This window comes from Microtus pennsylvanicus, chromosome 11, assembly GCF_037038515.1.
Source record: "Microtus pennsylvanicus isolate mMicPen1 chromosome 11, mMicPen1.hap1, whole genome shotgun sequence".
Taxonomy (NCBI): Eukaryota; Metazoa; Chordata; class Mammalia; order Rodentia; family Cricetidae; genus Microtus; species Microtus pennsylvanicus.
In genome coordinates, this window is record NC_134589.1 from 43,856,910 (window position 1) to 43,871,111 (window position 14,202).

At 36.3% G+C, this 14,202-nt stretch overlaps 1 protein-coding gene across 5 annotated transcripts in view; it reads left to right on the forward strand.

Moving 5' to 3' along the window:
- Positions 1-14,202, forward strand: part of Taok1 (TAO kinase 1) — an 80,863-nt gene that overhangs the window by 30,481 nt on the left and 36,180 nt on the right. For 4 of the 5 annotated variants that reach the window (XM_075991560.1, XM_075991559.1, XM_075991558.1 and 1 more), the window contains 6 exons: positions 1,389-1,502; positions 2,875-2,966; positions 8,507-8,600; positions 10,635-10,716; positions 12,955-13,122; positions 13,526-13,729. In XM_075991560.1, coding sequence (XP_075847675.1) covers positions 1,389-1,502; positions 2,875-2,966; positions 8,507-8,600; positions 10,635-10,716; positions 12,955-13,122; positions 13,526-13,729 — 754 coding nt within the window. Of the gene's footprint in view, positions 1-1,388; positions 1,503-2,874; positions 2,967-8,506; positions 8,601-10,634; positions 10,717-12,954; positions 13,123-13,525; positions 13,730-14,202 lie in introns of those variants that run through there. The other variant, XM_075991562.1, reaches the window with a different exon arrangement.

Genomic DNA, 14,202 nt, shown 5'->3' on the forward strand with positions numbered 1-14,202 from the left:
TATGAACTTAGTGATCTTTTTTTTCCTGATAACTAATAAATTGCAGGTTTGTTCCATTGATTCTGTGACATGGACAAAAACCATTTCGATGCTTTTTTTTTTTTAGCACTGCTATTAGTTTTGGCTGTTTGAGATAGATATTAGTATTTAAAATATTATGTGATCCTGTCAGTAACTATTAAACTATGCGGTACATTCATTTATTTAAAAATAATGGATTGTCATTATTTTTAGATGAGGGTAGGTGAAATCCAAGAGAAATCCATATGGTAGCAAGTCAGCAATTGGCAGAATTGGAATAAATTTTCTCATCTGCAAAAATACCTCACTATGCATAAGGCTTAGAATTTAATCCACATTACCATACACCCAAAAACACACACATAATCACATCACAGTGGGCAGGGAGAAAGTACTTTTCCATTTAAAAAGCAAAAACACACATAAAAGTGTATTATAGTATACTCGCTATTACATGTACTATAACAAGAATCAGTAAGTCTTGTAAATTTGTTTTTTCTAAGTTTTAAAATGTTAAGTATGTATTTTAGCATCCATGGAACATGTATTCCTTTTGTGTAAACATTCATATAGCTTAATTTGGATACTGTATTTGGGGCCATTGATAGTGTATTATATGTGTGCTTCAGTTTTCATTCCATGTTTAATTGGGAACTATGTAAAAGCTTGAGAAGGGGATAATCCTTTTGGTACAAACCCAGTTTGGAATATAAGGTTCTTTACTCTTTTTCCTTTTTTAAAGAAAAGTGTTAAAGCTAGGTAGTGGTGAGTTACAGGACAGCTAGGGCTGTCTCAAAAAAAATAAGAAAAACAGGAAAGAGAAGAAAACTGTTAAGAGGGATATTAGAAATCTTATAAAATGATGAAAGGATTATTAAATTATATTTTCAAAGCCATTGGTCATACTGCTACATAAACTCAAACACACGCAGTGTAATACAATTGCCTGACTTTTTTGTTTTGTTAACTATTCTCCTAATTATTAACTACATTTTTACTTTTTTTTTTTTTTGTTTTGTTTTGTTTTGTTTTTCGAGACAGGGTTTCTCTGTGGCTTTGGAGCCTGTCCTGGAACTAGCTCTGTAGACCAGGCTGGTCTCGAACTCACAGAGATCCGCCTGCCTCTGCCTCCCGAGTGCTGGGATTAAAGGCGTGCGCCACCACCGCCCGGCTACATTTTTACTTTAATTCTGTTTTTGTTGTTACAAAATTTTGTTATCACAATTTATTAATAATTTTATTATCACAAATCAAAATTATTGCAATACTTGTTTTTTATTTCCTTTCTGCTATCTTACATTTAAAAATAATTTCTAACACAGTCTATTGAAGGGAAGTTAACTAATTTTCTGTGTTTCCTAAACCAGAGATATCAAAGCAGGAAATATCCTTCTGACAGAACCAGGCCAGGTGAAACTTGCTGACTTTGGATCTGCTTCCATGGCCTCCCCTGCCAATTCTTTTGTGGGAACGCCATATTGGTAAGAATGGTCTTATCTGCTATTGGTGCTCATAATTAAAATAAGCAGTATTTTATACTTTCTATAATATCATTTTCTTGAAAATATGCTATCATGTTGGACTTTAATTGAGGGTGATGTACATCCCTGATCCTCTTCCTTCTGGGTTTTTTTTCCCCCTCCCCGAGACAAGGTTTCTCTGTAGCTTTGGAGCCTGTCCTGGAACTAGATCTTGTAGCCCAGGCTGGCCTTGCACTCACAGAGATCCGCCTGCCTCTGCCTCCTGAGTGCTGGGATTAAAGACTACCACCAGGCTCCTCTTCCTTCTCTTTTATGAGAGCAAATTTATTTTGTATTACTACTTAGACTGGTAGGTGATTTGGAGGGGTTTTGCTGTTTTGAATTTTCTGCATGAGGAATTTCAGATGTCCAAAAAAATAGAAGTGTGATGAGGTTTTTCTTCCTAATTACCCAGCCCAGTAACCTTTATCACATGGTTAATTCTGCCTTCTCTACTTTCTACCCCAGATATTTTCTATTGAAATTCTAGGTAATATCTGCTTTGGTCTTTGAATAATTTTATATGTATCTGTCAGTGAAAATTTGAAGGAAATATATTTTCAGATATTTAAACTTCCATGTGTCAACTTAAAAGTACCTCTTTTCACATCATCCTGTTTTGTTTTGTTTCTAATCTGTCTTTGAAATCTCTCTTATTTTATAAAAGAAAGACTTGGGGCTGGAGAGATGGCTCAGAGGTTAAGAGTATTGCCTGCTCTTCCAAAGGTCCTGAGTTCAATTCCCAACAACCACATGGTGGCTCACAACCATCTGTAATGGGGTCTGGTGCCCTCTTCTGGCCATACACACAGACAGAATATTGTACACACAATAAATCAAATAAATAAATAAATAAATATTTTAAAAAATAAATAAAAGAAAGACTTGATTAAATGGTATATTGCTCTGGAATGTAAAGTGTCAAAAGCATATTAGACATTTGTGACTGTCCAGTTTCTAAAACATTAAAGGGTCAGGATACAATTTTATGGCCAGGCCTGTGCCTGCCTTTTCATTTCAGGTAAAACAACTGACAGTGTTGCCCATGGCAAACTTCAATATTTCAGACAAGTATTAGAATTTTGTAATGAAATTCTGAGAGCTTACTTTGGGATTTTCCTGTTGGAATGTTGTTGAATGATCATGACAGATGGCGAGAATGAGTATCATGTTTTCTGAGCATTGCTAAATACATGCATCACAACTTCTAATTTGTTTCCCCTTGTAAAAATTTTTTGTTTACATATATTGACTGGAGTTCAATCCAATGTTATTTATGTTGATGGAGCTTATATTCTCAAAGTTTTGTTGAATTGAATATTGTATGTTTTAGGATGGCCCCAGAAGTAATTTTAGCCATGGATGAAGGACAATATGATGGTAAAGTTGATGTATGGTCTCTTGGAATAACATGTATTGAATTAGGTAAGTATTGGTTTTTATTACTAGGGATTAATTTTTTTTTTTTGAATCTCACTGTGAAGCCCCCACGATTGTTCTATAACTTGCTATGTAGACCAGAGTGGCTTTAAACTCACAAAGATCCCCCTGTCTCTGCTTCCTGAGTGCTAAGATTAAAAGTGAGCCACCACACCTACCTGAATTAAGTTTTGAGCCAGTTTTTTCAGTTACCATATTAAATTAGATTTTTGTCTGAGATCTCAATTTTTTGAAAAATAATTGGTTTTATATGTGTATAGGTATTTTTCTCTGCCTGAATGCGTGAGTTCCATGCATGTGCCTGGCATCTGGTATCCAGGGAGACCAGAAGAGAGTGTGTTGGATCCTTGGGACTGTAATTGCCGATGGTTCTGAACCTCTATGTAGGTGCTAGGAATTGAACTCGGGTTTTCAGGAAGAACAGGCAGTTCTCTTAACTCTTGAGCCATCTCTTCAGCCTCAAATTTAAGGGGGAAAAATAAATCATTTAAAACTTTTACTTTGATCATCTGGTAATTTCTATGTTAACCTAATATATATTGGATAAAATATATTTGCTATTAGTTCAAAAATAACTTTTCACTGTTGTCTTAAATATCTGTCTGACATTAATGTTTGTTTAACACTTACAATGTACCAACTATTACTATATTTTCTTTCACAGAATGTTTCTTAGTCATTTATGAATCATTCATTACTATATATGCTACTTTTTTTTTTGAGACAGAGTTTCTCTGTGTAACAATTGCACTAGAACTCTCTTTGTAGACCAGGCTGCCTTCAAACTCAGAGATCTGCCTGTCTCTGCCTTCTTGAGTGCTGGGATTAAGGTGTGTGCCACCACTGTCCTGCATGTTAGTTACTTTTAAATTTAGAAATTAGATGTCCAAACTGCCCTTTTGGGTAGGCCTTGACTCCTGTTATGGTGGAGGAGTACAAATTCAAGGTCTTCCTGACAAAAGAGGGAATTCAAAGTAGCCTGGGAAATTTAGTAAGACCTGCAAAAGACAGTAAGCCAGACTTTATTCAAGTGGAACCATAGTGTTATAGGTATATAGTGTGGGTTAGAATTGGGAAAACATACATGCACAATAATAAATGTTAAGACCTCTGAAATTAAGAAAATAAATTTGGCCAGGCGTATGCCACCATGCCTTTATTATCCAGCACTGGAGAATAGAAGACAGGCAGGCAGATTTCTGAGTTTGAGACCTTCTTGGTCTACATAGTAAGAGTTCCAGGCAACCAGGGCCACATAGTGGGAGCCTGTCTTTTAAAAAATAATTCTTTTGTTTAAATGAAATTTAGATAGTTTATAAGAATGTGAGAAGTTGGTGGTATAGGTTGGTTGGTGTAGTGTACGTATTCATGAAGCCTTGTGTTTGGTACCAGTAGCCTAGAGACCAAGCATGATAGCATATGCCTATAATCCCATAACTCAGGAGAATCAGGAGTTTAAGGTCATACTGAGCTACATGATGATTTAGAGTGCAGCCTGGTCTACAAGAGATTCTTTATCAAAAAAAAAAAAAAAAAGAAAGAAAGAAAAGAGATCGAGACAAGTCCTGATGACACATATGGTAATGCCAGCATTTGGGTAGAAGGTTTAGGAGAATCTTTATTTGACCTACATAGTGATGTTCAAGTCAGTCAATGCTGCATAGGGATACACTGGATTTCAAAAAATCTTGGCTCTATAAAAATATATATAGACTAGGCTGGCTGAGATAGATCACAGAGATCTGCCTGCCTCTGCCTCCAGAATACTGGGATTAAAGGTGTGAAGCACCATGTTCATCAAAAAAGAAAAAAAAATTAGACTAAAATTGTCTGTTTGAAGGGCTAGAGATACAGCTCTGTTGGTAGATTCACTCTACCTAAGTGAAATCTGGGGTTTGATTCCCCTGAACCATATAAAACTAAGAATGAGGCAGAATGGTTAGAAATTCAAAGCCACCCACAACTATATAAGGAAGTTTGCACCTCTCCTGGACTATAAAACCTAAAAGAGATGAGAATAGAGGTCAGCTGAATCTACCTAATTGAAGACCTTAGTAATAACAGAAATGGATATTATTCTTCCATTCATTCCAAATATCTTCAGTATTCCTTTTCTCTTTCCCTATAGTTCTTGTCCCTCAACCCCTTTGTTTCTAGATTGTGTTTCTCTGTGTATTCCTGACTGTCCTGGAACTTACTTTATAGCCCAGGCTGGAACTCAGAGATCTGCCTACCTCTTCTGCCCAAGTGCTGGGATTAAAGGTGTATACCTCCACTGCCTGGCTTCCTATAGTATTCTTCTAACTACTATGTGAGGTATAATATAGATAACCTGTTAGCCAGTGAACCAACTGTGTTAACCTAAAGTGGATGTCGGATTTGAGTGTAGTAGTGAGTTCCTGTAACAGTATGAAATTAGAAATGGATAAGGAGTATGTATGCGACAGGAAGGTTCAGTGTGGAGATTAAAAGGTCTTGTAGAGTTAGTAAAGCATTCATTCCTGGAGATGACTTAAGAGTTATTAGAGATCAAGGAAGGTAGGGAAGAGAGTTAGTGTTTATAGAAGCAATCCATATTTGGGATAACCTAGTATAGCCAAATAAAAATGATGGGAACTTACCCTAATGAGGCATTCCTCACTGCAGAGAAGAGACCTGGTTTGCCTGAGATGTCAGAAACCAAAAAGTTATTCTCACTGTTTGGAATAGGGCATTGGCAGAGAGTGACAGCAGAAATACTGCCTTGGTTACACACAAAAGCAGATTATCAAATAAACAGTAAAGTCTCAGTATGATGATTCATGCCTATAATCACAGCACTTGGGAGACTGAAATAAGAGGATTGCCATGAAGTCTAGGTAAGCCTGCACTGCAGAATAAGACTAAAATCAGGTGAAAGGCAAGGGAGGAGGTAGTAGGAATAATATTTGCCATTGTTAAAGTACAGTGTAGCAAATACTGTGGTTTTGGATTGAAATTAGAGGTGAAATGCTGAATTATTCTTTGTTTTTTCTTTTGTTTTTGATTTTGATTTTTTTTGAGGCAGGGTCTCATGTAGCAAACTGTTTTGAAGTTCACTATGTATACCAGGCTGCTGACTCTGCCTCCTGAGTGCTGAGATTAAAGGCTTGCACTACCACACCTGGCTATTATTTTTAATAATGTAGAAAGAAATGTGTTATATGTGTCTGTTAAGTTTTTGCATGTGTCCTTTAATTCTGTCTGTTGAAAAGATGTAAAAATGGGGGGCTGGAGAGATGGCTCAGAGGTTAAGAGAACTGACTGCTGTTCTAGAAGTCCTGAGTTCAATTCCCAGCAACCACATGATGGCTCACACCCATCTATAACGATATCTGGTGCCCAGAACACTATATATATAATAAATAAAAATTTTAAAAAAAAGATGTAAAAATGGGCCAGAGAGATGACTTAGCTCTAAAGAGCCCTTGCTGCTTTTGCAGAGAACCAGACTTTAGTTCTCATCATTTTTATCAGGTGGTTCACAACTGCCTGTAACTTCACTGCCAGGGAATCTGACACCCTCTTCTGGTGTCAATGGCTGTCTACAACTCAGGGAGTCGTTTCTTTTTCCTTCTATCATGTAGGTTTTGGTGGATTGAATTCAGGTTATCAGGCATGGTGGCAAGTGCTTTCACCCACTGAGCAATTTCACCTTTTAGAAAAATCTGAACTCATAATAAACAAATAACAGAATAATAAAGTAAGATCAAAATAAAAACTCAGTTAAGCAGAAAATTGAAAAATAGAAAACATCATTGAAACTAAAATCTGGCTACTTATGAAAGTCATTAAAATTGATAAACCTTTTTTCATTTTGGTTAGAAAAAAAAGATACAAATTTCTAATATTAGGAACGAGAGAAACCAGGTGTGATAGATCACATTTATAAATCCAGGATTTAGGAAACTGACGGTAGGTGAATCACCATGGTTTGGAGCTAGTCTGGCCATGTAGTGAGTTCCGGTTAGCCTGGTCTATAGTGTGAGACATTGTCTAAAAAGTAAAATCAAAGATAGGGGCTGTAAATGAGAAATAACAATTAATATTGATTATTAAAGATTATGTAGGGGACTAAACAGATGCACTAACAGTTAAAGTACTCATATTACTCTAGGGGATCTGACATCCTCTTCTGGTTTCTTGTATACATACCCTATGCAGACACAAACAAATAATTTTAAAATAGCAGCAAAAATAAAAGAAAATGAGGGCCAGGGGAGATGTGAATAGGACACTTGCTTTGTAAATATGGCCAGAGTACAAATCTCAGCACACAGGAGGCAGATACAAGCGGATCTCTGTGAGTTTGAGGCCAGTCTGATCTACAGAGTGAGTTCCAGGACAGCCAAGGCTACACAAAGAAACCAGGCTTGCAAAACAAAATAAAAAAAGAAATCCCTGTGTTAGGGCAATAAAGGAAGACACTGATCCATATGTAAAGGTGTGTATAACCATGTGTATCCCCAAAAATGATATGAAAATATGAACAGTTTTTTGTCTGAATTTGAAGACTCGATGTAGTGGTCTGATTCCTTGACAGACACAGATGATTAAAACTACATATGGCAATATTGATTAGGGTTTTGGAACCAAACTTCAATGGAGTTTGCTATCAGGTGACTCTAACACCATTGAGTGGCACAATTTAATGCATATCATGTGGTTTTTATGAAAATGTTCTTATATATATTGAAGTATTTAGGGATGGTGGACCATCAGAGCAAGCAGTTTATCTCAATTGAGTCACATTTAAAAGTTCTTTGTAGGAGCTGAAAAAAAACTGCACAGCTGTTAAAGTTGCTCTTCCAGAGTACCTGAGTTCTATTCCTAGCACCCACATGGTGGCTCACAGCTATCTGTAATGGGATCTGATGTCTTCTTCTGGTGTTTGTGAAGACAGATCACTCATATACATAAAATAAATAAATAGCCAGGCAGTGATGGTGCAAGCCTGTAATCCCAGTACTCTGGAGTCAGAGGCAGGTGGACGGGTCTCTAAGTTCAAGGCCAGTATGGTCTAAAGAATTCCAGGACAGGCTCCAAAGCTACAGAGAAACCATCTCAAAAACAAACAAACAAAAAACCCCAAACCAAAACAAAAATAAATAAATAGATACATATATACATACATTCATATTTTTAAAGAGAAGTTCTTTGTAGCCAGGTGTTCTGGTGTTCCTGAAGACAGATCGCTCATATACATAAAAATAATAAATAGCCGGGCGGTGGTGGTGGATGTTTTTAATCCCAGCATGCGGGAGGCAGATGCAGGTGGTTCCCTACAAGTTTGAGGTCGGCCTGGTCTACAAAGTGAGTTCTAGGACAGTCAGGGCTGTTACACAGAGAAACTCTGGCTTCCAAAACAACTAAATAAAAAAGGTCTTTCTACAATTTTTTAAATTAAGCTTAAAGTTGTTTTCAAAATTTGTTCTTTAAAATTTGATCAACATTTTACTATTCTTATATATTCATATTTTAACAAAAGGGTTTCTTCTCTTTCATAGCGGAGAGGAAGCCTCCTTTATTTAATATGAATGCAATGAGTGCCTTATATCACATAGCCCAAAATGAATCCCCTACACTACAGTCTAATGAATGGTGAGTATTCCCACCATTGATTGACGTTTTGAAAATTTTGTAAATATTGATAAAATATAAATTGTTATCAATATGATTCAATTTTATGTAAGTGAATGTACTACTTGAAAAGTAAGTAGGTTTACTTTTTCATTAAATTTTTGGAGCACAAATAATCCTAATAATTTTTTTAAAAATATTTATTTATTATATATATCATATTCTGTCTGTGTATATGCCTACAGGCCAGAAGAGGGCACCAGATCCCATTACAGATGGTTGTGAGCCACCATGTGGTTGCTGGAAATTGAACTCAGGACCTTTGGAAGAGCAGGCAATGCTCTTAACCTCTGAACCATCTCTCCAGCCCCTAATCCTAATAATTTAATAGTGTTTTTAAGCATTAATTTTTACAACAAAATGTATAGATTGTTATAACCTGTTGTGATAATTATTTGATAAATAGATATCATTTACATTATAAAAGACATAGGTAAGATGGTATGATTTTTTTTTTCTTTCAAAATTGTTAGTTTATCTAAAACCTTGGGAAAACTCTAGCTAACTATGTTATTCTCATTTCTCTGATTTTTCTTCTGGTGTGTAGTCTTTGACTTGATAAAACTTCATGTTAAGTAGTATGTGGAGAAGAGATTAACAAGTTTAGACTAGAATTGTTATGAGTTGAAAAAAATTGTGCATTAGTTTTCTCATTTCTGTAACAAAAGGCAAGTTAAAGAAGGAAGAGGTTATTTGAAATGACAGTTTAAGGATATAGTCCATCATGATGGGGAAGGCATGATGGTAGGAACTTGATACATTGTGTCTTCAGTGAGGAATTGCATAGAGATTGATCATGGAGCTCCATTTGCCTTGCCCTATTTATTCATCCTGGGACTACAGCCCATGGGATGGTGCCATCTACATTCAGAGTGGGTCTTCCTCAGTTGTACCTTCCTGGAAGCACCCTCATAGATCCACTCAGGTGTGTTTCTGTGGTAATTCTAAATTCTGTTCAGTTGATAGAATTAGCCATTACCATTCTACCCCTTGTCAGCATTACACTTCTTTCCCCTAAAGTTGCATGTTCATTTCTTAATACAAAATATTATTTTATCTCTGAAAGTTTCCATAGTCTTTAACAGTTCCAACATTATATAAAAACCCACTGCCTGAGGTCTCTTCTGAGAGGTAAGGTAAACTTGTGATCACTTGTACAATGAAAAACAATTTTCTGTGATCCCTGCCTTTAGGAGGATGAGGCAGGAGGATTACTTCAAGTTCAAGTCTAGCCTGGGCTATAGTGTGAAACCCTTTCTCAAAAAACAAACAACAACAACAACAAAATTCGTTACCATTTTAATATTGGAGATAAACGTTGATGGAATAATTATTTATTGGATGATCACTGAACTCCCATGAACAATACTATAATGACACATTATAGGCTTTTAATATTTTAAAAATATATCTATTGGTTTTCTAGATTTTTAATAGAAGCCTTATCCTTTTGGTCAGGGTCAGCAATTGCTCAGGTGTTTAAAAATGCTCTTCTCTCCTGGTCTACAGAGTGAGTTTCAGACCTACTGAAAAGATCTGTCTTGAAAAACAAAACAAACAAAATGTTCTTCTCCAGAGAGAATAAGAGTTATATTCTAAACATGTTCTATAGAAAACAATCCAAAGTACAAATAAGAAGATAATTAAAGGGAGGAGGTCTGGTATTTGAATGGAGAAAAACCCTGGATGGCCTTTGTTCCTTTTGACTCAATATTGAGTGATTTCTGATAGATAAATCTGTGAAACAGGATTTTTTTCTAGCTAAGTATACAGTCTGCCCTGGCACTCAACCCCCAGCCTAGGATTTTTAAATGTTCTGTGTTAGTCTATTTTTGGAAAATTTTAACAGTAATTGGTTGCTTTGGATCACCTTGAATAGATAAAATTATATTATCATTTCTTTTCCATTCTTCCTCCCGTGAGTAGGCTTAAGCCTTTTGGATGTGTTTTTAAAGGAAATAGCAATATGTTCACTTGATACTTTCTTTACAATAGGTCTGATTATTTTCGCAACTTTGTAGATTCTTGCCTCCAGAAAATCCCTCAAGATCGCCCTACATCAGAGGAACTTTTAAAGGTCAGTTTATAAACCTCTATTACCTTTAACCCTTAGAAAACTATTTAAAATTGCTTTGTTGGTTTTTTTCTCAATCAGGATTAACTATATTAGTTTTCAATAAAATATGAAATTTGGGGCCAGTGAGATAGCTCAGTATGGGCACTTTTTTCCAGTGTTAAGAACTTGCATTGAATCCCTGAAATCCACATGGTTGAAAGGCGAGAACTAATTTCAGCATACATGTTTGTGTTGTGTTCCCCCTTCATAAATAATAAACACATGTAATCAAGGCTTTGTAGTTCTGTTGTTGTTGTTGTTTTCCAGTACTGGCACTAGAATGGGACTACATATTAAGCATGTACTGTTATTCAGCAATTTTCCCCAGGCTATTTAAATACTAATTTTTGCTTTATGAGATAGTGTCTCAACTCTATAGCTGTGACTGTCCTGGAAATTACCATATAGACACCAGGCCTTGAGTTCAGAGATCCCCCTGCCTCTGCCTCCTAAGTGCTGATATGAACCACCCACTCTGCTAAAAATACTAATATTTTTATATAATTATCTCTTGAAACATGTATTTGTGATTCTGGGTATTGAACTCAGGACTTTGTAGTAGGTTGGCGTTTTCCTAATTGAGCAATACCCCTAGGCCTTGGTAACTTACCTTAGATACTGTATTTTTGTTTTAAAGATTTTTTTTGGGTGTGTGTGGGGGAGTGCACAAGTGAGTGAGACAGGGGTGGGTGGGGGAGGGAGGTATTTCTTCTGAGGCAGGATCTCAGCTAGGCTAGAAGCTAGCGAGGCTTACTGCTCCTTCATTTATAAGCACTTCAGCTTGTTACGGATGCTGGCATCCAAACTCTTAACTCACTTAGCAATGAAATACTATAAAAATTATGTAGCTTTAGATTGACAAGATGACCTAGTGAGTTAAGGCACTTGCTACCAAACCTGAAGAACTGAGTGCTATCTCTGGAACTCATATTATAAAAGGAGAAAACTGACTCTTAAGAGGTTGTCTTCTGTCCTCCACATAGAATTTTACTGATTTTAATGTAGTGTTTTTTTGCTTTTTGGTTTCCCTCCCTCCCTCCCTCCCTCCCTCCCTCCCTCCCTCCCTCCCTCCCTTCTCCTTCATCTCTCTCTCCTTCTCTCCTTCCCTCCCCAAGGTCTCATCATGCTTTGTCTGGTATAGAACGCAATATATAGACCAGACTGACCTTGCACTCTCAGAGATTCTCCTGTTTGCCTTCCCGGTACAGGGGTTAAAAGTGTCTGAGAAAATGAATGAATAAATAAATAATATTGCATCTTGACGAGGTAGTAATGAGCATTTGACTCTAGCTAGTTGTTTTCACAAGATTTATATAAACTTTATTTATTTATTTATATGTGCAGTTGTGTTTTGCCTGCATGTATGTTTGTGTGAGGGTGTCAGATCCCCTGGAATTGGAGTTATAGGCAGATATGAGCTGCCACGTGAGTGCTGGGAATTGATCCCGGGTCCTCTTGAAGAGCAGCCACTGCTCTTAACCACTGAGCCATCTCTCCGGCCCTCTATATGAACTATTTTTACATAATTTTTTCACCTACAGATGTCAGCTAAATTAAACTACAACAAATATACATACATACATTTGATAATATTGTTCAATCACATTATATAGAAAAACAGTAAAAATTTTCCATACTGCTTTTGTAGTTCCAGGTAATAAGCTCACCTATGGTCTCAGAAATAAAAGCTTGGCCAACTGAGCACTCACACTAGCAACACATTTTAATAGTCTGGGCATGGCTGTTTAGCCTGTAATTCAGCACAAGGAGGACCATGAGTTCAAAGCTAGCATTTGACTGTAACAAGAAAAAGAAATCCATAATGTCTAAGTTCTTATTACTTAATTTATTGATAGTAAATTTTCCTAGTTGAATCAAGCATGGGTTTTTTTGTTTTTTTTTTGTTTTTTTTTTTTTTTTTAGAATTTATTAGCTTTGATAATTTCAACTGTATTTTCATTGGCCAACTAAATGTATCATGATGAGGATTTTATTCAAGAGTATTTATGAAGGTACAAGTTGAATGTGGAAATTACTACTTTCTAAGTATCAGAGTCATAGATGTAATAGAATTAAATAGCTATAGATTGTATGAATTGTGTATCATAGGGTAATAACTGTAGATTGAAAAAGGAATATATTTGAACTAATTAGGAAAAAAAGTAACTTTTTTTTTTTTTTAATTTTCTGCTCTTCCAGCACATGTTTGTTCTTCGAGAGCGCCCGGAAACAGTGTTAATAGATCTCATTCAAAGGACAAAGGATGCAGTAAGAGAGCTGGACAATCTGCAGTATCGAAAAATGAAGAAACTTCTTTTCCAGGAGGCACATAATGGACCAGCGGTAGAAGCACAGGAAGAAGAGGAGGTATAATTGCCCAAATTTTTGGTTGCGTTTATTATTGATTTCTTACACTACCTATTCAGCCAAACATACTTTTTATATCCCTGGTTCCAGTATATTGTGCTCTTATCATTGATGCTCTGAAATTCTAGTTATGAACAAAGGTCTTTAATGTTATTTTAGGGGTATGGGATTTATCTCATTTGTAGAACAGTTGGATCCTGGGTTTGGTCTTTAGCTCAAAAAAAAAAAAAAAAAGAAATTTTGTTACTATATACTTTCTATCAAACCCTTTATATTGTACAGTAAAGGATACAAGAAGTCTTTTATTAAAGAAACCTGTTTGTGTTCATCAGGCTTTTCTTCTCCTTTAATCTATAATTGAGAAAAGATTTGGATATTGTAATTTAATGCTTTTTTCCTTTAGGAGCAAGATCATGGTGTTGGCCGGACAGGAACAGTGAATAGTGTTGGAAGTAATCAGTCTATTCCCAGTATGTCTATCAGTGCCAGCAGCCAAAGCAGCAGTGTTAACAGTCTTCCAGATGCCTCGGATGACAAGAGTGAGCTTGACATGATGGAGGGAGACCATACAGTGATGTCTAATAGTTCTGTCATCCACTTAAAACCTGTGAGTATTGCCTTTTCCTGGGAGGAGAAAAACAACAACAAAAAACCACCTCAACTTTGATCCATCATTTTCTTTGACTGATTGATTCAAGAGGTTTTTTGGCACACACCTGAATCCCAGCACTTGGAAGAATCAGGAATTCAAGGGCTACCTCAGCTACACAGTAAATTTGAGGCTGGCTATATGTGACTCTGTGTTTCATCACCATCACCACTGTCCTTTAAAAAAGGAAAAAAGAGGGCTGGAGAGATGGCTCAGAGGTTAAGAGCACTGGCTGCTCTTCCAGAGATCCTGAGTTCAATTCCCAGCAACCATGTGGTAGCTCACAGCCATCTATAATGAGATCTGGTGCCCTCTTCTGGCATGCAAGCATACATGAAAGGAATGTTGTATACATAATAAATAAATTAAAAAAAAAAAACACAGTAACACAGTTCGTGTATGCTAGAGAGCTGGCTCAGTGATTAAGATCA